Source organism: Petaurus breviceps, unplaced genomic scaffold (assembly GCF_028583685.1).
Source record: "Petaurus breviceps papuanus isolate PSGF00001 unplaced genomic scaffold, PetGlider_PUasm1.0 90654, whole genome shotgun sequence".
Classification (NCBI taxonomy): Eukaryota; Metazoa; Chordata; class Mammalia; order Diprotodontia; family Petauridae; genus Petaurus; species Petaurus breviceps.
This window is the reverse complement of record NW_027187301.1, coordinates 2,555,487-2,580,163: the sequence shown is the minus strand read 5'-3', so window position 1 is coordinate 2,580,163 and position 24,677 is coordinate 2,555,487. Positions and strand designations below refer to the sequence as shown.

Below are 24,677 nucleotides of genomic sequence, written 5' to 3'. Positions count from 1 at the left end.
AAGGTCCTAGAGAACAGGGACTGTTTCTTCCCTGTTGTTGTATCCCAAGAATTCACAGAATCCTTGGCACATAGTAGACACTTAAATGTTTGTTGACTAATCGTGCCAAGGACTGTGCTAAGTGCTGGAAATACATGTATCAAGAATGAAACAATCACTTTTATGTGCCCGACACATAGAAGGCACTCAATAAATTATTTTTCCCCTCCCTCTTTCCTTCCATTTTTCCTTCATTTCTTCCCTAGTACTTTCCTTATTTCCTTCTCTCCTTCTATTCTTCCTTCCTTCCTATTTTCCTTCCCTCTTTCCTTCCTTTTCCTCCCTCCCTCCTTCCTTACCTTTTTCTTTCCTTCCTTTCATCCTTTCTTCTTTCCTACCTCCTCCCCTCCCCCTTCACTCTTTCCTTTCTTTCTTCCCTCCTTCCTTCTTTTTTTGTTTCCTTCCTTAACTAAAGGGGTAGATGTGTGAATAGAGAAAAGGGTGTCTGATGTGAAAGATATTGTAGAGGTAGAAATAGCTAGATTTGGCACCTGATTGGACATATAGGATGAAGGAGAGGGAAGTCTAGGATAATGCCAAGGTTACAGACTTGGGAAATTGGGAGAATTATGGTTCTTTTCAACAGAAACAGCAAGTTCAGAAGATGATAGGATTCAGGGGAAAGATAATGAGCCCTATTTTGGTCATGATGAGTTTGAAATGTCTAGGGGTCACCCAGTTTGGAATTTCTAATAGGTGACGTGATTCAAGATTGAAGTCAGGTGAGAGACTAGGGCTTCTTTAGAAGAAATAAGAAAAGAAAAAGAAGAAATGAGCAATTTACAGGTCTGTGCATGGATATAAAGACATGACCAAGGAACTCCTTGTAACTTATGCTCACAAAATGGAAAAGCCGGAATCATAGATACACCCATATTTGGTCTAGGTCCCAGTTTTGATAAGCTGGGGTCCATGAACTTGTGTGTGTGTGTATGTGTGTATGTATATATGTGTGGTGTGCACATATACATACACATATTCCAGACTACCAAAAAGAACCGTGACACACAAAAATGATAAGAACCCATGGTCTAGACCAGAGGTGTCAAACTCATTGTTCATAAGCTGTATGTGTCAACAAAACTGTCTTGCAAGGAGTCCCATTAAGCTATAAGTGTTTAACAAAATAAATACAATATGAAGTAGTTCATGTTAATTTGTGATTTTCTAAGTCAATATGTAGCCCACAAGGATCAGTTTCTATTTGTTTGATGCCTCTGATCTAGACCTTGCTATTCTGTACATACCATGCCATTTCCCTTCTCCCTGCCTTTGCATTGGCTGTCCCTCCTACCTGGAGTGCACCTGTCTTTTAGAATCCTTGGCTTTCTACAAAGCTCAGATCAAATGTCACCTTCTACTTGGGGTCTTTTCTTATAGCCTTGACTGCTAAATGCCTTTCCTTTTTCTCCCACTCCCCCATCGAATTAAGTTGTATTCACTCTGAAAACGTGTACTATATTTGTGTCTCTCTTGATAGGCAATGGTGGCATAGTGGACATAGCAGGCACTTACCAGCCATGTGACCCTGGGCAAGTCACTTAAACTGTTTGCCTCAGTTTCCTCACTTGCAAAATGGGAATCATAGCAGCACCTACCTCCTACGGTTGTAGTGAGGACCTAATGAGATCATTATTGTAAGGTGCTTAGCACAGTACCTGGGACATAGTAGGTGCTTATAATAACCATAAAGTACTTAGCACAACACCAGGAACATTTTGTTATTGTTCAATGATTTCAGTCATGTCCGACTTTTCATGACCCCATTTGGAGTTTTCTTGGCAGAGATACTGGAGTTTTACCATTTCCTTCTCTAGTTCATTTTACAGATAAGGAAACTGAGGCAAACAGGGTTAAATGACTTGCCCAGGTTCACATAGTAAGTGTCTAAGGCCTCACAGATCTTCCTGAATCCAGGACTGGCACTATATCCAGTGTACCATTTAAGCTGCCCCTGGAACATCGTAGGTGCCTAATGAATGCTTATTCCCTTCCCCCTTCCCCTTTGTAATTTAAAATATACCAGTCTGAGTGCTGTACTTTATCTCTACACTTTTCCTCTCCGGAAACCCCCCTTACCTATTGTCTCCATCTCTCCAGGTCAGAGGGCAACCAGAGCCACTGGTGACATGGTACAAAAATGGAAAACGCATCCCCCAAGGAGGGCGCTTCCTGCTAAGCAGCAATATCCGGGGTCTGTTCAGCCTGGATATTCAGTCTGTGAGAGGGGAAGACAGAGGAAAATACACCTGCGAAGCCTCCAATGGCAGTGGAGTTCAGCAGATCACAGTGGAGCTGATTGTAGAAGGTAAATGTGGGAACCCAATCATCCTGACATTTCCACAAAGCCTGAGTTTGCTGTGTGCAGGGCCCTACGTTTAGAGCTGCCCAGGACAGAAGAGATACAATTCTGGGATTCAGAAAGCTGCCAATAAACAGAGAGACCAGTTCCCTTAAAATGTCCAGCTAAATGACATAAGACAGAATCCTTTGTCATAAGGGCTGGCTCTCTGGGAGTGGGGTACAAGAGGATATTTAGGTCATACAGGAACTAAAGATAATAATAAAAAAATTTTTTTAGATCACAAGACAAATTTCAAAAATCTACGAATTGAATATCTGTGCACCATCTAAAAGTCTATGTAATTTTTTTTCTTTGAAAACTAATCATAATTTCCCATGAAGTTCCATCCTGTTTTGGAAGCTGTGGTCCCAGAATATACCAGCCACAAATAAAAATGTGTTGCTTGTTATCAAGATTTCTTTTGATCCCTGGTGGACAGGGAAAAGTTATTGTTGGCATCGATATTTAGAGTATATGATGTCTGGACAGGAGATGAGGGTCTCATACTCATCCCATATAGACACAAATTACCAACCCCTATCCATCATATAATAGCTCATAAATTAGAGAATTCTGTCTTGCTTATTAGAGCAGAGTCCAGTCTATTGTTTTTTTAAGTTCTAGTCTTCATGGAATCATCAACAAATATTTATTAAGCACCCACTATGTGCCTGAAACACGAAGGATCCAAGTACAAAGAATAAAACAATCCCTACTGGCAAGGAATTTATGTTCTACTGGGAAGGGGACAGGATTAACTGCACAGGTGAACAGTGTATGTAAACTGAGATGATGTAGAGTGAGTAAGTAGGGTTAATCAAGGGTTAATCCAGAAAGGCTTCCAGGGATAGGTGACATGTAGAAAGACCTGGCACATAGTAGGTGCTTAATCGATACCTGTTGGTTGTTGACTGACTGACTCACAAGAATGTATGGGGATTGGAATTTCTATAATCCTGGTCCTCCTGACCCTCGCTCCATGTTCATGAAAGGGCAGGCAGAAAGGAGCATACATAGTTCAGATGCTTTCCCCAAATCCTTAACTTTGTGCCTCGTTCACATTAATGAAACACAGGTGGCAGTGGACTGTGGCGTTGCCAACTCTTAAGTGGCCAGAGATCAATGGACGACTGGTCCTCTCTTGCTTTGTTCAAAAGCTTGGGGATAGGGCATGGTGGAAATATGTAATCACTAACATTCTGTCTTGGTGCTTTCTATTACAGTATATTGACAGTGTTAAAAATCCCCAAAACCCTTCTGAGCTAAGCATCAATAAATAGAAACAGCTACATGCCCTTCTTTCCCCAGGTTAAAGTTTCAGAGAGGGCAGCTCAGGCCCACAGACTCTTGTCACCTGGACTCTTTATTCTCTCTCACCCCCCATACCCATGCTGTTGCCAAGGCCTGTCACTTTCAACTTTGCAACATCTCCAGAATATATATGCCCTCTGTCACCCCTCTAGTGCAGACCCTCCTCACCTCATGCTCTGTTTACTGCAATAGCCTGCTGGTCGGTCTGTCTGCCTCAAGTCTCCCCCCACTCCAATTCATTCTCCAATCAGCCACCAAAGTGGCAGATTGTCCTAAAGCACAAGTCTGAGCATGTCACTCCCTGCTCAGTAAATTCCAGTAGTTTCTTCTTTCCTCTAGGAACATATACTAAGTGCTCTGTTTAGCATTCAAAGCCCTTCATAACCTAATGCACTTATACCTTTCCTGGCGTCTTTCATCATACTCTCCAATACACGCTCTTTGATCCAGAGACGTCAGCCTTGTCACTGTTCCATGAACAGGACACTCCATGTCTCAGCTCAGGGCATTTTCATTGGTGGTTCCCTGTGCCTGCCTCTCCCTCCTCCCTTTAACTACTCAAAGAGGCCTATTCACTGGGTGTTACCTCACACTAAGTGAGTACATGAAAAGGCCTTATCCTGGGCCATCTCCAGTCATCCTGATGAATATCTGGCCAATGGACCCAGATAGCTGTGGAGGAGAAAGTGAGGCTGGCCCTCCCTCACTCAAATCCAAGTCAACTGCAAGTCATGTCATCATCTTCCTGGGGTCACATTCCTCTTCGAGAACAAAGAACAAACAAAACAACAGCAACAATGACAACAACTGACCTCCCTGGCTTCCTTTAATTCTCAACTAAAATCCACCTTCTACAGACAGTCTTCTCCAAACCCTCTTAATTCCAGTGCCTTCCCTGTGTGAATTATTTCCTATTCATCCTATATATAGCTTGCTTTTTAAATGTTTGCATATTTTCTTCTCTCTATTTATAGTCTATACACACACACATATATAAATATATATACACACACACATACACACACACACACACACACACACACACACACACATATATAAATACACACACACACACATAGACTATAAGCTCCTTGAAGGTAGAGAATCAGGGGAATCAACCAGCCCACTCTTTCTCTTCTCCAAACCTCTTTGTACTTTCGTGCTTTCTAGGAAGGAAAGCATTCCTGGAACCAAGACCTTGGCATGTAATGCATCCAGTGGGCTAGAGACTTCAACCCATTGCTTATAGAGAATTATTTGTATCTAAGTTTGTTAATATTCTCCGGATATATTTCTAAGGTAAAGAAGGTGGTTATAGTGAATCCACCCCCAGGGTTTGATAGGTGAGCCTATGCCTTATTTTTTTTTTAAAGCAATGGGGGTTAAGTAACTTGCTCAAGGTTACACAGCCAGTTATTTCTGGGTGTGGTGCTAAGTATCTGAGCCCGGATTTGATCCCCAGGTCATCCCGACACTGGAGCTGGTGCTCTTACTCACTGAGCCACCTGGCCACCCTGCCTATGCCTTATTTTGATCGGACCCAAGCCTTTGTGGCATCACAGGGTCCTTGCTATGTCATAATGTATAATCCCCCTCCTACCATCTCTCTTCCCCTATCCCATTAATTTTGTCTTTACTTTTTAGAATATAAGCTCCTAAAAGGTAGACTGCCTTGCTTGTTTCTATTTATATTCCAAGCACTTACACATAGTAAGCACTTAATAAATACTCTTTTTTTCAATGTATGTATCTATTTTTCTATCCAGAAACAATCCTTGTGGAAACAATGGACAAAGGAGAAATCTCTTTGGCCCCAAAGTTCTAATGGGGCTGTGAGAACTTTGCAATGTCACCTAATTACCAGAGACCTCGTTGAGGGCTGTCTCTATGTTACAGGAATGGTCCATTGGTCCAGAGCTTATTTTTTCATCTTTAGTCGCTTTTCAGTCATGTCCAGCTCTTCATGACCCCCTTTGGGGTTTTCTTGGCAAAGATCCTGGATTTGTTTGCCATTTCCTTCTCTAGCTCAGTTTATAGATGAGGAAGCTGAGGTAACTTTGTCAGGGTCACACAACTGTTAAGTATCTGAAGCCTAGTTTGAACTCAGATCTTCCTGACTTCAGGCCCAGAACTCTATCCACTACTCCATGTAGCTGCTTCTTTTCCCAACTCTCCCCCAACCTCAGTCAGAGAGTTCAGCCTGAATTTAGGAGAATTCTAAAAGGGTAACCTGAGGATGAGGATGATGATGGGTCATGGGCCCAAGTGACATAGAAGAGAACATTATAAATACTTCTTGATTGAGCAAGAAGGAATTTCTGTGTCAAAGTGGTGTGTCAATTCATGGGAACTGTCTAGGAGTTCCCTTTTCCTACATGAAAAATAAACCCAAACCCAGTGTCCACTCATTGTGACCCATCTAGTGAGAGGCCTCAAAGAAGGTGCCCCTTTGGGAGACATGGATTGGATCCAAAGCTCTCCCACTGTTGGGGTAAAGAAGGCATAAGACAATTGCATTCTAGTCGGGAGCTTTGCCTGGGGATCCTTTATTGATTTATACTCATTCTTTGATCTTCTGCTTAACATTGTCTTCCCCATTGGTCCTGTTTCACTTGACCAGGTAAAGCTTCTGGTTAAGTTCACATTGACTTTATTCCAAGTAAGTCTAAAGTCTTAAGGTCTTGGCTGTCATATCCAATCATAGATTGTCAGATCTAGAAGAGCCTTCAGTGGTCATCTAATCCAAGCCCTCCTTTTTGAGATGAGGAAACTGATTAGACATGAATTACCTAAGATCAAATCAGTAGAGTACACTCACATTTGCTCCCCACGAAAACCATACCAGAAAAAAAATCACCCTCCAAAATAGGGCTATTTGTCATGAATGTCTTTCTCCAAGGATCCAGTCATCCTATGTCTGCCCCGTTGGACCCTAACCGGTCAGTCAGTAATTTATTAAGTGCCTACTACGTGCTAAGCTCTGAGAATACAATGAAAGGCAATATAGTCCCTGCTCTTGAGGAGCTTATACTATAAAGGAGGAGATAACATGTAAACTACTATTTACCAACAAGGAATATATAGTATAAATTGGAGATAATCTCAGAGAAAATGCACTAAAATTAAGGTGGTTCAGGAAAGCTTCCTGTAGAAGGTAGGATCTTGGTTTGGACGTGAGGGCAGCTAGGAGGCAGAGATAAGAGGGGAGAGTATTCCAGGAATGGGGTCCAGCCAGTAAAAATTCCTGGATTTAGAAGATGGAATGTCTTGTCCGAGGAACAGCAAGGAGGCCAGCATCACTGGATCACAAAGTACATGGATGAGTGTGAGGTATGAGAAGACTGGAAAGGGGGCGAGGTTATGAAGGTTTGAACTCCAAACAGAGAATTTTATGTTTGACCCTGGAGGTGATAGGGAGCCAGTGGGATTTATTGAGTAGGGAGATGCAGGCCAGACCTGCACTTTAGGGAGATTGCTTGATACATGAGTGATGGACAGACTGGAGTGGGGAAAGGCATGTGGCAGGTAGACCATCCAGTTGGCTATTTCAATAGTACATGGGAGGGGCAATGAGAACCTGTACCAGGGAATTGGCAGTGACAGAGGACAGAAGGTGATACATTCAAAGAGGTGTTACAAAGGTAGAATTGACAGACCCTGAACACAGATTGGATATGGGACATGAGAGAGAATGAGAGGTCCAGGTTGTGAGCCTGAGTGATTGGTAGAATGGTAGTGCCTTGGACAGTAATAAAGAAATTGGAAAGAGGGGAGGTTTTGGGACAGAGATAATGAGTTCAGTTCTGGACATGTTGAGTTTAAGATGTCTGCTGGATATCTAGTTCAAAATATCAAATAGACTTTTGGAGATGTGAGGCTGCAGACAAAAGGTTATTGTTCCGGGGCGGCCAGGTAGCACAGAGAGTAAGAGCACCGGCTCCAGTGTTGAGAAGACCTGGAGATCGAATCCCGGGCTCAGACACTTAGCACCGCACCCAGAAATAACTGGCCTTGTAACCTTGAGCAAGTTACTTAACCCCGATTTAACCCCGATTGCTTAAAATAAATAAATAAGAATCTTAAAAAAAAAAAAAGGTTATTGTTCCTTCATTTTAGTCGTGTCCAGCTCTTTGTGACCCCATTTGGGGTTTTCTCAGCAAAGATACTGGAGTGTTTTGCCATTTCCTTCTCCAGCTCACTTTACAGATGAAGAAACTGAGACAAAGAGGGTCAAGTCACTTATCCAGGGTCACATAGTTAGTAAGTGTCTAAGACCAGATTTGAGCTCAGGTCCTCCTAACTTCAGGCCCAAGTGATCTTTCCACTGCATTACCTAGTTGATTTGAGACTAACAATAATCTGCTCTGGCTACCTACATCTAACCATTGTCTTTTCATAGAAATCTACCTATTTTACATCTTAGGACCCAAGATTTCAATTAACTAATCAATAGAGTAATTCATAGTATTTGGGTGAGGTGAAATTATGGGCTGGAAAGGAACTTAGGATAAGTTCCTGTTCAGATATGAATTGGACAAGATGACCTCAGTGGCCCCTTCCATCTCTGAGATTTTGAGACAATGTCCTGTGCTCCTCAAAATGTGCCACTAATTTTGCCAGGAGTGCTGAAAAAATTGTGGATGACATGTTATTACTGATCAAAAAAGTATAATTTTGTTTAATATAAATTTTACTTGCCTTGCCTGTGTAGTATGGCAGACATAGTATATGGGTGATATGCTAGACCCATATACTTTATCTGCCAAACTACATAGACTAGGTGAGTAAAAAGAATTTTTTTTTGCTTTTTTGGAGGGGGAGAGGAGGACAATTGGGGTTAAGCGACTTGCCCAAGGTCACACGGCTAGTAAGTGTTAAGTGTCTGAGGTTGGATTTGAATTCAGGGCTTCCTGACTCCAGGGACAGTGTTCTATTCACTGCGCCACCTAGCTGGCCCCAGTGAGTAAAATTTATATTAAACAAAATCATACCACTGGTTTGCATACGCTGCTGTCTCTCCAGAGTCAATTATTAAATTTTCAATATGAGCATTTATACCTCAGAAAGTGACAGATACTACAAATCGGGGAGGCAACTAGGTGGTGCAATGGATAGAGCCCTGGATCTGGAGGCAGGAAGACTTGAGTTCAAATCTAGACTCAGACACTTCCTAGCTCTTTGTCCCTGGGGCAAGTCACTTTACCTCTGCTTCAGTTTCCTCACCTACAAAATGGGCAAAATAGCCTTTACCTCTCAGAGTTGTAGAATCAAATGAGATAATATTTTAAAAATGTTTAGCACAGTGTCTGGCACATAGTGCTAAGTATTATTATTATTTTTTTTTATTATCTAGATTTAAGAAAATATTAGAGGGATGGATAGGTGGCACAGTAAATAGATCACTGGCCCTGGAGTCAGGAGGACCTGAGTTCAAATACAGCCTCAGACACTTAACACAAAAACTAGCTGTGTGACCTTGGGCAAGTCACTTAACCCCAACTGCCCTCCTTCCCCCCTCCAAAAAAGCAAAAAAAAAAAAAAGAGAGAGAAAATATTGGAGAAAATGCTAATAATGCAGATTAAACTTAAAAGTGCATCATATGTACATTTCTCCCCCCAGAGAGCAAGTTGTTAAAGATTTACTAGAAAACCACTATTGATGCAAACTAAATAAAAGTTGACATGAACCTCTCAACATGTCAGACTTCATACTCATAAAGACCTTAATAAAAATGATCACTCTTCTCGAAGCTTCACTATATGAAACTTCCTATTCCCCTGTAGTGTTATCAACTCTAAGAGTGAAGTATGCCAGGATTCCTGATGACAAAGAATACTGTGAGTAAAATAAGTTTGAGAATTACTCATTTGGGTTCAATCTCTTTGAATTTCATATTTGAGGAAATCCAGATAGCTTAGATTTATTAGAAGTCATCTCCAACCCACACTGAAAAAGATTTCCCTCTACAGTATACCTGATAAGTAGTTATATGGCTTTGGCTTAAAGACCTTCAGTAAGAAGGAATCCACCACTTCCTGAGGCAGCCTGCTCAACTTTTGTGTAGTCCATTGCCCTGGAGTGGAGGACATGCCAGCACAATTAACAGGAACTTCTCTTGTTAGGGAATTTCCTATCTTCTAGGGCATAGCCATCCTCGACAGCAATTATCTGCAATGGTAGGACCATGTGCTCACATGACAGATGCAGTAATTCAGAAAAAAAACAGAACGAAGAGTGTATATTTATGCAAGAAAACCCATATCTTCTTAGTATATGATTCAAAACAGCTCACCATATCATGTCCATTGTCCTTGACCTTTGGTCAATGTGCAGAAAAACAGCTGCTACTTCTTAGATCTCTCCTCTAGCCCTTCACATAAGCATTAGATGACCAGCCCATAGTGCTTATAGCACTGGGCTGTCACCTGGTCTTGGAATTAGAATGTAGGCAATGGTCACTGGTTCTAAGAGCAGAATTAATAGTGGACATGTCTATAGTGCTTTATGTGTGGCTTAACACTTTCTCTGCCTCCTATCCTTTGAACCCCACAATACCGCCAATCATTTCTAGCTAGGGATAGCTAGAATAATAATAGCTAGAATAAGAAGACTTCAGAGTGGAGATGACATTTGAGCTGAGGCTTCAAGGATGCCTCTGGTAATCAACAAGTATAGATTGTGGAGGGAACATTCTAGGCATAGGAAACTATTGCTTCTGACTCCAGAATTATTTTTTTCTTTATTGATTAAGTTCTTGGAGATTTTGTGCCTTTATTTTTCCTTTTTACCACAACTTTCTCTAAATCAGTAATGTCAGACAAATAGAAACAGATCCCTGTGAATTGCATATTGATTTAGGAAACCATTAATTGATGTTATATTTTATTTTTATGTGTTTTGCTAAATAGTTCATGATTAAATTTTATTTAGGGGCAGCTAGGTGGCGCAGTGAGTAGAGCACTAGCCCTGGTGTCAAAGGACCTGAGTTCAAATGTGGCCTCAGACACTTAACACTTACTAGCCATGTGACCTTGGGCAAGTCACTTAACCCCAATTGCCCTGCCCTCCCCTCTCCAAAAAAAGCAAAAAAATTTTTTTTTATTTATTTTTGATTTTCAACATTGACTCTTATAAGATTTTGAGTAACAAAATTTTCCTTCTCCCTCCCCTCTTCCCTCCCCAAGGTGTGCAATCTGATATGGTCTATATATGTGCAATCATATTAAACATATTTTCACATTATTCAAAGAATAATATAATATAATATTAATATATTATATAATATAATAATAAAATAAAGAAGAATTAGAACCAAAGGGGGAAACCATGAGAAAGGGAAAAAGATAAAATACTGTGCTTCGATCTGCATTCAGACTCCACAATTCTTTCTCTGGAGGTCGACGGCATTTTCCATCTTGAGTCTTTTGGAGTTGTCTGGGATCTTTGCATTACTGAGAAGAGCTAAGTCTATCAAAGTTGGTCCTCACACAGTAGTGCTCTCACTGTGTACAAAGTTCTGGTTCTGCTCACTTCTCTCGGCATCAGCTCATGTAAGTCTTAGTATTCCTTTGCATTCATATACCACAACTTGTTCTGCCCTTCCCCAGGTGATGGGCATCCCCTCGATTTCTAATTCTTTGCCACTACAAAAAGAACTGCTATGAATCTTTTTGTGCTTGTGGGCCCTTTTCCCTTTTTTTAGAATCTCTTTCACAATTACATTTCAATCTGGTACCAGTGGGAGGTTAACAAGCCATCTCCTTCCGAAACCACCTCAGCTGTGCTAGATTTGAGGCACAGCCGTGGTATAATGGAAGCAGCTCTGTTAGACCACTAGCTGGCATAGCGAACATAGCGAATAAAATGCTGGGAACCAAGAAGACCTGAGTTCAAGTTCTGCCTCAGAAATTTTATTAACTGTGTAACCCTGGGCAAGTCACTTAATCTCTCTCAGTCTCAATTTCCTCATCTGTAAAATGGGAATTTAAAAAACCATCTACTTCACAGGGTTGTTGTGAAGATTAAATGAGATAATACATGTAAAATCCTTGGCAAATCTTCAAGTGCTACATAAATGTTGTTGTTGTTATACTTATTCTTTGAAAACCTGGGTCTAAATTCTGGTTCCAACACTTAATTAATGACCTTGAACTCTCAACTTCCTTCTTTTACAGATAGGGAAATTGAGGCCCAGAGAGATTAAAAGGCCATACCCAAAGGATTAAGTTGCAGATCTGGAGCTTGAATCCAGCCCCTCTGACCCCAGTTTTCATATTCTTTCTACTGGAGCTTCCGTATCCCCTCTATTTCCTGTGTCACTGTAACAAAAAATAAAACAAAAATCTCAAAATGTGTTAGTTCGTGCTGAGTCTTTTCACATTTAATTGAGACCTCTGCTGGCCTCAAAGTCAGAACCTTTCCTGCTTAGGCAGAGTCTTCCAGAACTTGGGTTCTTTGACAGAGTTTTCCTGAAATGAGGATCTGAACTTCATGCCCAACTTGGGACTGAGTTAGTAAAAATATTATCATCCTTATTTCATTAATGAGGAAACTGAGACTGAGAGAATATTTAGTGAAATCAAGATTCACCCAGGGTCGTGTGAGGCTATTAATAGAGCCAGTGCAAGAGCCTAAGTTTTCCTATTGTAAATCCAGTTTTCTAGAATATAACAGGACACATTCTCATTCTTTCAATCTTGGCAGAAGGTGTTTGATTGAGCTCTCCTAAGCCTCTCCCCAGCCATTGATAGGGAAATGCCAGGGATTGTGCGTGTCTGTTTAGTATCAAAGATCTAAAGCAGAAAGGGCCCTGATGGGCCTCCCAATACATACATCAAGTTTACAGGTGAGGCCCACAGAGATTAAGAGAGGTAGATTAAGTGATGAGGTAAGTGGCAGAGTCAGGATTCACACTCAGGTCCTGTGGTTGCCAGTTCAGCACTCTTTCTGGTAAAAGTTACATTAACAAATTGATTGGCTTTATAGGGAGACGTCTCATATGACTGATATACCATGAGGTCATTTGTAAGATTTCTGTTGTCATGGGTTTTGGAGTCAGAGAACTTGGCTTAATTTCTGGTTTGTGTGTATACTACCTTGCGGTCTTAGCCAAAGCATTTAACATCTTTGCACTTCAGTTTCTTCTGTCAAATGAAAGGGTCCTAGATAATTTCTAAGGTTCCTCCTAGCTATAAATTCTGCGGTCCTAACATTCACTATTTACTTAGAATAACTTTAAAATCCTCTGTTCTTTGTTTCTCCTCTTCCTCATTCCCTCAAAAGTCTGTGCTGACTAGCTCCACCCTAGAATGAACCTTTCATCCAGCTTCCTTCCTTCCTTGCTTCCTACCTTCCTTCCTGCCTTCCTTCCTTATTTCCTTTCTTCCTTTCTCTTTCCATCTTTCTTCCCTCCTTTCTTCTCCCCTTCCTTCCTTCCTTTCTTCCTTCCTTCCTTCCTTCCTTCCTTCCTTTCTTTCTTCCTTCCTTCTTTCCTTTCTTCTCGTCTTTCTTCCTTTCTTTCTTCCTTCCTTCTTTCCTTTCTTTTCTTCCTTCCTTCCTTCCTTCCTTCCTTCCTTCCTTCCTTCCTTTCTTTCTTTCTTTCTTTCTTTCTTTCTTTCTTTCTTTCTTTCTTTCTTTCTTTCTTTCCTTCCTTCCTTCCTTCCTTCCTTCCTTCCTTCCTTCCTTCCTTCCTTCCTTCCTTCCTCCTTCCTTCCTTCCTTCCTTCCTTCCTTCCTTCCTTCCTTCCTTCCTTCCTTCCTTCCTTCCTTAAGTTGGAGTGTTGGATCTGCTAGTTACTAACTCTGTGACTTTGGGAAAGTACCTTAAAGTCTCAGGTTTTTTTTTCAAATTTAAATTAGAGATAATAAGAATAGCTAATATGTATGTAATACTTTATAATTTGACAAGTGTTTTACACATATTATCCGATTTGAACTTCATAAATAGCTTGTGGGGTTGGTGCTATTATTATCTCCATTTTACAGATGAAGAAGCTGAGTCTGCAAGAAATTGAGGGACTTGTCCAAAGTCATGCAGCTAAGCATATCTGAGGCTGGATATGAACTCGGTCCTTCTGACTCGAAGTCTGACAATCTATCCGTGACACTGCCTAGTTGCCTCATAAAATAATAATTGCATCACCTATCTTTCAGGATTGTTTTGAGAATTATATGAGATCATGTCTATAAAACTATTAGTCAACATATAAATGTTCTTCATTATCTTTATAGCTTTATTCTTTGCTGCAGTTACGTCAGCAACTCCAGGCTTTCTTTTGTGTTCTTTATTCATTTTAAATACTCACCCCTCTTCATTATTCCATTTCAACTTAAGGGTCAACTGCAAGACATTTATTAGAGTGTGCTGAGATGTGTGGGGCATGGTGCTTAATGACTGGGAGTGCTGCTGGGACTGGGGACCATTCTTGGAAAGATAAAATGTGTCTGTCCATTTGGAGAGGCAAGCCTTGGGTGTGATTAATTGGCAAATGAATGGTAAGGGCAATTAATGGGAGAAGTTCTGAAGAAGGAGAGATCATCACTGACCAGTATGAAAGGGGCAGTATAGTGTAATGGAAGGAGAACTGCCCTTGGAATCTCTGACACATATATACTGGTTGGGTTACCCTGGTCATGACATTTAATCTATGAGTGATCCTCCAAGTCCTTATTTGGGAACCCTTTATACCAATGAAATCACAGACCCAGCCTCTATTTCTCTGGTCTAAAAAGGTTTCATAGGAGAAGAGCCTGAGCTGAGCTTTGGAAGGTGAGTAGGAAGAACCTGGTCCAACTTTGAGGGGAAGGGGTTCAGGGTAGGAAATAGTAAGGACCAGCATGGTACAATGGAAATGGTTAGAGGAGCTGGGTTCAAATCTTAACTCTGCCATTTATTCCCTGTGTGACCTTGGGCAAGTCACTAAACCTCTCTGGAGTCACAGTTTTCTCATTTGTTTAAGTAGAGGATTGGATCTGATCATCTCTGAGGTTCCTTCCAGATCTCACCAGTTCTTATAACTGTAATCTCTACGTAGATGACTTCCAAATTTAGGAGGCAGCTTCTCATAGTGGATGGAGTGTTGGACTTGGAGTCATGTAGACACAAGTTTGAATCACAACCTAGATGCTTGCTAGCTGTGTGACCTTGGATTAGTCACTTAATTTCCCCCAGATTCAGTTTTCTCATCTGTAAATAGTAGTACTTACTGTACATGGTTATTTTGAAGATCAAATAAGATGATAAGTAGAAAGTGTTTTACAAGCATTGAAGTATCGTGTAAATGTTAGGTGTGAATAGCTCACTATGTATCCAGCCCTCATCTCTCTCCTGAGCTCCAGTCTTGCATCTCTCCTGTCTGCTTGGGCATGTCTACGAGGATGTTTCATAAGCCTCTCAAACTCGCCATATCCAAAATAGAATTCATTCTCTCTCCCCCAAACCTATCGCTCCTCCTCACTGCCTTATTTCCTTCAAGGACCTCAGCATTCCGCTCACTTTAGGTTCACTGCCTTCAAGGCATGATCAGTTCCTCTTACTCATCCACCACAACCAATTAGTTGCTAAGTTCTGTCGATTCTACCTCCCTAATATCACCCATATTTATGCCGTTCTCCCTACTCATGTAGTGACAATCCTAGTTTAGGTCCACATCATCTTACAGTTGGACTAGTGAAATAGCTTCCTCAATGATCCCCCTGCCTCCTCTCTCCAATCCATCTTCCACATGGCTGCCGGATTGATTTTCATAAAGCATAGGTGTAGCCATATCATCTTCTGCTCTAGAACCTTCAGTGACTCCCTGTTGCCTTTAGAATTGAATGCAAAGATTTCTGCTTGGCATTGAAAGTTCTTCACCATCTGGCTCCAATTTTTCTTTTCAAGCTGATTACATATTATTCTCCTTCACACGTTAATGTTACAGTCAGATCAGTCTACTATATACAATGTTCCATGTCCTGTAAGGCTTTCATGTCTTTGTTGAGGATCTCCCCTTAACCTGGAATGCTCTCCCGTCTGATCTCTGCCTTTTGGAACCCTGTGCTCATTTCAAGGCTCATCTTGAGCCACTTTCTGCACCAGACACAAGGTGAGTGAGCAGGCAGGAAAACTCAACAGGAATCAGATTAAAATGTAACTGGGAAATGGTAACAAAGTAAATAAAAATGCAACATAGATAATGTTAATTTGTGGTTTTCTAAGGCATGCTGTGGCCTGTAGGAATTCCTTTTGAGTTTGCACCTACTGTTCTATACCACTCTTCTTACATCTTCCGCTTGTTGGTTTCTTTCCAACTGCTATCCAATTTCTCTCTATTTACTTTGTGTGTCTTTGGCATTTAATGGTATGTATACACATCACTTTCTTTCATAAAAGTTAACTTCTGGGGACGGCTAGGTGGCACAGTGAATAGAGCACCAGCCCTAGAGTCGGGAGGACCTGAGTTCAAATTTGACCTCAGACATTTAACACAAAAACTAGCCATGTGACCGTGGGCAAGTCATTTAACTCCAATTGCCCTGCATTCCCCCCTCCAAAAAGCAAAAAAAAAGAAAAAGTTAACTTTTGTATTTATCCTTAAGAACTAGAATCAAAACACTTCTACCATATTAGTAGACTTCTCTGTTGTTCTACTCACCACCTTTGTGACTTCCCAGACCGTATATCTCTTTACCTTCTATATGTTGTATACCCTTTTAGTGTATAAGCTATATACTTATATATATATATATGTATGTATATATATATATATAAATGTATGTATAAATGAGATCAGGGATGGTCTCACTTTAGTCTTTATATCCCCAGTGGTTGACTCTGTGCTAGGCATACAGCAAGTGCTTAATAATTGTTTTTAATGCATTCTTTCATTTGTACAAGCATGTGGTAATATATTTAGTAGCTGGCTTAATAAATGGTTATTGAATTAAATTGAGTTGAATAAATGGTGAGAGTTGGGCAGCAAGGTGCTGTGTAAAGTGGCACAAAATGGAAAGAGTGCCAGACTTGGAGTCAGGAAAAGTTATCTGCTTTCAAACACTCACTAGCTGTGTGACCCTGGGCAAGTCACTTAACCCAGTTTGCCTCTTTTTTCCACATCTATAAAATGAGCTGGACAAGGAAATGGAAAACCACCTCAGTATCTTTGCCAAGAAAACCCCAAATGGGCTCATGAAGAGTCGGACACAATTGAAATGACTGAATAGACAACAACAAAATGGTGAGAGGGGAGTCACAGAAGCAGGAAATACAAAAATATGAAGCATGTTTAGGGAGCCCAGTTTGGCTGAAGAAAAGCGTTTGCTTAGTGGAGTACTGGGAAATGAAGCAGAAATCACAGGCTGGGCTCAGGTTGTGGAGGGCCTTGACTTCTGGGCCAAGGAATTGCGTGTGCAATATCTTAGACTTCTGCTATGATTAGACTCAGCTTCCTTATCGTATCTCTTCATCTCTGCTCTGCATTCCTTCTTAGCTCAGCATGTACTTCTCTTTATAAGAAGGTCCCCTAGACCACACACAAAGCTGCAGACAATGTGTGGCCAGCCTGGTCTTCCTGTCCTTGCTGCCTCTATTTCTAGACTTCCCAAGGTTGCTTTTGTTTACATAGCTCATCCTTGCGAATTTTATCAGCACAGATACTACTTCATAACATACCCCAAGCAGAAGAAATGTGTAACTTTTTGAAAAAATTTATCTTGCTCCAAGGTTAAAAATAGCTTTCCCGCTTCTCTCCTTTGTTTGTTGAAGAGTTATTGGGCCAAATTGTTTTGAATATTTTCCTCCCCTCTGGGAAGCTCCTCCCAGGGCCCCGTAGCAGAATTGTCAAAGAAGCCTTATAATTCATGTCAAGAGATGTTAACAGCTTTCATTTTGTCTTGTGTCTCTTTCCTCCTTTTTTGAAACTTCACATTTAATATTTAACCATAAATTATTGTCTTGGTTATTTCCAGTTTCTTCTAGATTTCTTGGCAAAGAGCTACCAACCACTTGCTCCAATGGTCCTTCACATAGAGGCTTTACAGACTATCGGCACCAAGTGGCTTTCCCTTTAAAATAGACTTTATCACGTTACCCACTTTTTGAACTATGACTTAGGTGTCATGTTTGTATCTTTGATTTTGAAAAATTAATTTCTTCCAATTAACAAAAATCTTGTTTTCTTTCCTTCCCAGTTTTCTCCCTCATTGGACAAAAACAAAAACAATCCCCTTTGTAGTAATTGAATATAAACAAGTCAGGGGAATGGGGATGGGGATTGAGTTCAGAAGGAATATTACTCTTTTCCTTTCCCTATTGACATGTTCTGGGGGAGACTAGACCAATGGGTGCCAAAGCACCCAGCTGTGACCAGAAGGAGCAAATCGAGGATACTCTGAGGACAAACATGGATAAACGTCAACTAGCATGAATGTGGGGGTCAGATCACTTGAGAAGTGAGGCAGCTTCAAGAAACACAACCTCTTACACTGGAAAAACATTCAGGCTATGGATTCTATAAAGGTACTGGTCGGGTCGGCTAGGTGGTGCAGTGAATAGAGCACCGGCCCTGGAGTCAGAAGGACCTGAGTTCAAATCCGGCCTTGGACCCTTGACACACTTACTAGTTACTTGTGTGACTTTGGGCAAGTCACTTAACCCCAACTGCCCTCCAAAAAGCAAAAAAAAAAAAAAGGTACTGGTCCTTGGAGTCTGGCAGAGAGCTAAAAGTAAAGGGAAACTTCATGAGGGCTCCACAAAGGAAAAAATAGACTCCCAGTGCCCATATTTCTGAGGTACCCCTCCATCTCATGTATTTCCTGCATGTGTGCCCCACTACCTTTCTCCATTTATACTTTTACAGTTTGGGCCCACTCTCCCCAGGGATCTTATGTATGCAAGGAGAGAGTGCACCCCAGTTTGGGGGAATGTTTTATATCAACTTTTTGCACCATACTTAGCAAATCTATTTTCTTAAAGTTAGTTAAGTCTGGCTGATAGATTGTAAATATGAAGCACAGTGGTGGGGGCTCAGGAGGGACAGTTCTAGAAACCCAACCCCTCAGATTACTGGATAGAACCTTGAGAGTGGTAGTGGGAGTAAAGTGATCCTCTGAGGGCTCTAACACATGAGTACTACTTACCAGCTTGGGAAGTTGCTGTGGCTAACGGGGGCTATAGTTACATAGAATCTAAACCTGCCTCTTCATTTTTTACCCATTTGCTCCTAGTTCTGCCCTTTCTGTTCAGTCAAAACAAATTTAAATCTTCTAAATAAGAATTCTTTAAATGCCTACAGGCAACCATCATGTCTCCATGAGCTTTTGTTTATGTTAAACATTCTTTTTTCCTTTTACCAATCCTTGTATGGCTATTAGTCTTTTTATCATGTTGGTGGCTCTTTCCTGGGGTATCCCCCATTAGATCATCAACTCCTTAATGGCAGAGACTGTCTTTTGCCTGTTTTGTCCTCTCAACACTCAGTACATGCCTGGTTCATAGTAGGCATTTAATAAATGTTTATTAAATTGAATGGTGAATTCAATTCCACATTGGAAGTATTCTTCCTAAAATGTGATTCCCAGAAATAAGTAAAGTATTCTGGTGTTGTCTGAGCAGGAGAGAGCACAATAATGCTCTCATCCTCTTGTTCTGAATGGTTTGGGACCAGATCTGTAATTTCATGGATTTGTGGAATATCCGATGAGGGACACTCCATCTCCTAATGCAACTTGTCATCTTAGAGGGTGATGTGGGGGAATTGAGAGGTGATGGGATTTTGTCCAGTGTCACACAGCCAGGATAGTTAGAACAGGACTTTAACCCAAGTCTTCCTGACTCTAAGGCTAGTTCTCTCTCCATTCACTTTACCATGATGCCTCTATGTGATTATGTTTTCCTCTTTAAAAAGTCTAAGACTACATTAGATTTTTTGGCTATGTCATCTTGCTTACTCCTCTTGAGCTTACATTTCACTAAAACCTACCTGTAATGCAATTGTCTGTCTCCATTCAGTGTTCAAAAAGTTGGGTTTTTGAGCTCCGAGTGAAAGACTTTTACTCCAGGCAGGAGAACAACATTTAAGGTATCTATCAGTGGCCCAATGGCCTGCCAAGAGTTTCTCCCCATGCTTTGAACTCTAAGCTATGGGGATCTCACTTCCAGCGTGGTGCTCTACTCATCTATGACTAGATATTGCAGCAAGGTTAATATTAAGCTATATTATATCATTGTCTGACCAAGGAATCAGAAAATATTAGATTTAAAATTAAGATAAAACATCTCTATCACTGTGGCAATTAGAAAGTGATTCCATTTTCAAAAACTTAATTGATTTCTGACTTTTAAGGAACACATCTGTTCTATATAAAGGGACAGTACATTTGTATTCTTTTATCAAAAATGATGCTATATCTGGAAAACTAAAAGTAATGGGGGAAAGGTGTTCCATTCTTCCAGCATTTGGAGAAAGGAGGCACCTATTATATGCCAGACATTCTGCCAAGATCTTTATAGATACTATCTCATTTGATTATCACAACATCCCTGGGAGGTAGCTGCTATTAGCATCCCTATTTTACAGTTAAGAAAACTGATGTATTCAGAGGTTAAAGTAACTTGTCCATGGTCATATAACTTATAGGTGCCCAAGGCTGGATTTGAACTCAAGTTTTCCTAATTTGAGACCCAGTGTTCTATCCATTTCCAAAGTTTGGCAAAGTATGAGCCACATGCATATATGACCCCTTAAAATCTCTCCTGTATCTCTGATGGCTTTGTCATTTTAATGTAGCTTTTATAGAAGCTTTAATGTAGCTTTAATAGAAGCCCCACAGATCATCTATTTAGCTCAATAGCCAGACCATTTCCATACCTCTCCATGCCTGCATCTTTCTAGACTTATGACATTTTATCTTCTCCCTAAGACATAGTCTTCCATGTAAACCAAACAAAAAGAAAAAAATGGCTTTCATAGACCTAGAGTTGGAAGAAACTTCAGAGGTTCTCTATTCCAGTATCCCTTATTTTACAAATCAGGAAACTGAGGCCTGGCAAGGTTAAGTGACATACCCAAGGTAGTACATGTAATCATCAGAGAAGGATCTAAAGCCAAGTTCTCTGACTCCAGAGCCAACTCCCTTTCTTTGTACCCAACCATTTCCTTTACATAGTGGCACCTTGATTAACAGTTGTGGTGATTTCACCAGGAAATAAATTCCCATCTCACAAAGGTTACCTGGCAATGAAAGGAATTGAAATTCTTACTTCTTCAGCATTGGATCAAGTGACAGGTAAGAAGGAAGCTGCCCCCTGACACAAGGCTCCCTTGACAGATTAGTCCAGACTGGAAAAAAAAAAAGGGTGAACTTTCTCAAAGCAAAGGCTTAGACTTCACCTTTTAGGGGCATACTTTCTGAGAAGATGCAAATTAATCTCCTAAGGGGAATGGAAAGCTGAGACCTACCCCACCTGTAGCTTAATAAAGAAGGAGGCCAGCCTTTGACATGCCTTCCTATTGCTGCCATATTTCTTTGACTAATAATAGTGAGGTTCTTGACATTGAAATGTGTTCCTGGAGCAAATCCTCTTTTTAAATAGCCATGCTGACTTTAAATAGCTTGTGTCTGACTTTTCTTAAAGCAGCTGCCTGATTTCTCTCATGTCCTGATCAGAGAGGTTACTGCATAGTTAGTTTGTTATGGCTCACAGAGCTCCAGATTTAGAGCTTGGAGGCCCTACGGAGGCCATCTACTCCAACCTGCTTACTTTATGCATGAGGAAACTGAGGCCCAGGGAAATGGGTGGCAAAGCCAGGCTTCAAATCTGAGTTCTCTGACTCTAAATCCTGTATCTTTTTACCCTGTTTTATTTTCTTTTGCTTGTTTTTTTATTTGAGTTGGCAGAAGGTTGAATCTGTGATCTCCTTGACATAGGGAATTCCCAATAAGGAAACTTACCCACAGTGCAAATCAAGAACTGTTCTTTTGGGAGCACTGGGAAATAACATTACTTGCTCAGCATCCCACCCTGAGTTTGTGTGAGAGGTGGAACTTGAAACCAGGTTTCCCTGGGTTCCATCTCTCTCACCATTAAAGCACTAAATATTATTACTGTGCATTTTTGTGGCTTTATTTATCACTATTATCATTATTATTTTTTAAGCAATTGGGGTTAAGTAACTTGCTCAAGGTTATATGGCCAGTTATTTCTGGGTTTGGTGCTGAGTATCTGAGCCCAGATTTGATCCCCAGGTCATCCTGACACTGGAGCCGGTGCTTTTACTCACTGAGCCACCTGGCCACCCCTAAGCAATTGGGGTTAAGTAACTTGCTCAAAGTTACATGGCCAGGTGTTTCTGGGTAGGTGCTAAGTGTCTGAGCCCGGATTCGATCTCCAGGTCATCCCGACACTGGGGCCGGTGCTCTTACTCACTGTGCTACCTGGCCGCCCCATATTTATCATTATTATTACTATCTATTATTATTATATATACATAGTAATAGAGTAATTCTATGTAGTATTATTACTATATAGTAAATAATCATATAGCTCTGTTATATATTAAGTAATAATATAATAATCATGGTGGGCAGCTAAGTGGAACAGTTGAATAGAGTGCCAGACCTGGAGTCAGGAAGACTTGAATTCAAATCTTGCCTCAGCTGCTTACTGGCTGTGTGACCCTGGCCAAGTCACTTAGCCCCATTGGCCTTGGTTTCCTCATCTGTAAAATGAACTGGAGAAGGAAATGGCAAGCTACCCCAGTATCTTTGTCAAGAAGATCCCAAATGAGGGCCACGAAGAGTCAGATTCTACTGAGATAACTGAACAGCCATCACATCACTTTTATAGACTATGAATATCTCAGTATTTCCCTATTGGTCCATACCCAAACTATGTAAATAGATAGGAGGCCTCATTTCTTTCTTTGTATGATTTTTCAAACCTCCATGGTCTGCTTTCTGCCCCTCCATTCTTGATCTCTTTCCCTGTCTTCCACTCATGGTTTAACTCTCATTCAGCAGATGGCACTTGTCATTTTTCCCAGACTACTGGGGCACTCTTGGCTCTATGGGAACACGTCTCCAAAAGGTTTTGGGTTGTTGATTTTTAATGCTCAAAAAACACATGCCTTGGGGTGGCTAGGTGTCACAGTGAATAGAGCACTGGCCCTGGAGTCAGGCAGACCTGAGTTCAAATCTGGCCTCAGACATTTAACACTTACTAGCCATGTGATCTTGGGCAAGTCACTTAACCCCAGTTGCCCTGCCCTCCCCCCTCCAAAAAGCAAAAAATAAACAAACCACATGCCTGTTATTTTTTTAAATTAAATTTTATGCTTATTTTTAGTTTACATCATTCATTTTGATAAGATTTTGAGTTACAAATTTTCTCTCCATCTTTCCCCTACCCACCATCCCAAAACAGCGATCCCATTGAATATCCCCTCCCCCAATCTGCTCTCTCCTATATCTTCCCCCATGCACGCTCCAACTTTCCAGTATGGCAAGATGGATCGCCATACCCCAGGGCCTGTATATCATATTTCCCAGTATGCCTGTTATTTTTAAGCCTTCTTTTCTATATGGTCCCACAACCCCAAATTGCACAGAGGAGGCATCTGGGACAATACACAATCCACCCTTCCCACAACCCTTAGTAATGCATAAGGAAGTCTCTGTCTTTAGTCTCCTATGGGTTGCTAGTGAATTACATCCAGGTGCCTGTTCTATACTCCTCTCCCCACCCAGTGTCCCCTCTTCCTCTTAGTGCTTCTTGCTGCCTCTCAAGGTTTAGAGTAATACCCCAACTTTCCCCCTAACTGCCCTGTCCCTTCTTCCCTGCCTTCTCCCAATACAATGGGAAATAGTGAAAAGAGTAATAAATGTAGAATCAGAGGACCTGGGTTCAAATCTCAGTTCAGCTGCTTGCTCCTTGTGTAAACCATAGGTAAGTCATTTCATTTCTCCATGCATGTTTCTTTTTTTTTCTTTTTTTTTGGAGGGGGGAGGGCAGTTTGGGTTAAGTGACTTGCCCAAAGTCACACGGCTAGTTTTGTTTTTTTGTTTTGTGTTAAGTGTCTGAAGCCAAATTTGAACTCAGGTCCTCCTGACTCCAGGGCCGGTGCTCTATTCACTGCTCCCTCTAGCTGCCCACTTCAATTTCTTTATCTATAAAATGAGTGGTTTGGACTAGATGACCTCCAGACTCCCTTCTAGCTCCCCAAATTTCTCGTGTCATTACTTGTTGAGGTTATTAACATCATCAAGGGTTGATTCTCAAAATGCCTTAAAGTAGGGGAAGGGTACCAGTTCTTGGCATACAAGGAAGACAGAGAGATGTTATGTTTCCTTGCTCGGTCATATTATCCCTGTTGTGTATCCCCACCATCATGTGCACTATGTACAAATTAGTGTACTAACATCCTAAAAATCTCTCTTAATAGATGCAGAGTCTGAATGCAGATTGAAACAATTTGTTCTGTTTCTTTTTCTTGTTTTGTTTTGTTTCCTCTTTCCCACTGATGACTCCATCAGTTATAATCCTTCTTTACAACCTGACTAATGATTAATGTGAAGATATTTGTAGATCCTATGACTGCATGCTACCATGACGGGGGGGGGGGGGGCAGAGGGAAGGGAGGAGAGGGAGGAGAAGAAAATTTGAAACTCAAGGGACTGTGTAACTGAAAGTTGTAAAGTAAATAAACAAATCAATTTTTAAAAATTCTCTCTTAATTATTTTATTCCTTCTGTCTCTATCACCTTACCTTCACCTTGCTCCACTCTGTTCTTGTAAGGCTTATTGTGACTTATCCATCTCCATTTAAATGGACCCTTTCTTCCTGTTTCCCTTTTTCCCCTTTCAATTGATTTTATTTGAGCTTTGCTCTTCTCATTACCTTTTGCAGAATTAACTTTCGTTGTGATTAGGGTACCTTTAAGTTTCTTTGCAGATTTATAGGAAGGAAGGAAGGAAGGAAGGAAGGAAGGAAGGAAGGAAGGAAGG

General features: G+C 40.9%; 1 protein-coding gene across 6 annotated transcripts in view; it reads left to right on the top strand.

Moving 5' to 3' along the window:
* MYLK (myosin light chain kinase) overlaps window positions 1-24,677 on the top strand; it is a 449,378-nt gene that overhangs the window by 210,321 nt on the left and 214,380 nt on the right. For all 6 annotated transcript variants that reach the window (XM_069064950.1, XM_069064948.1, XM_069064951.1 and 3 more), the window contains one exon: window positions 2,140-2,347. In XM_069064950.1, coding sequence (XP_068921051.1) covers window positions 2,140-2,347 — 208 coding nt within the window. The remainder of the gene's footprint in view (window positions 1-2,139; window positions 2,348-24,677) is intronic.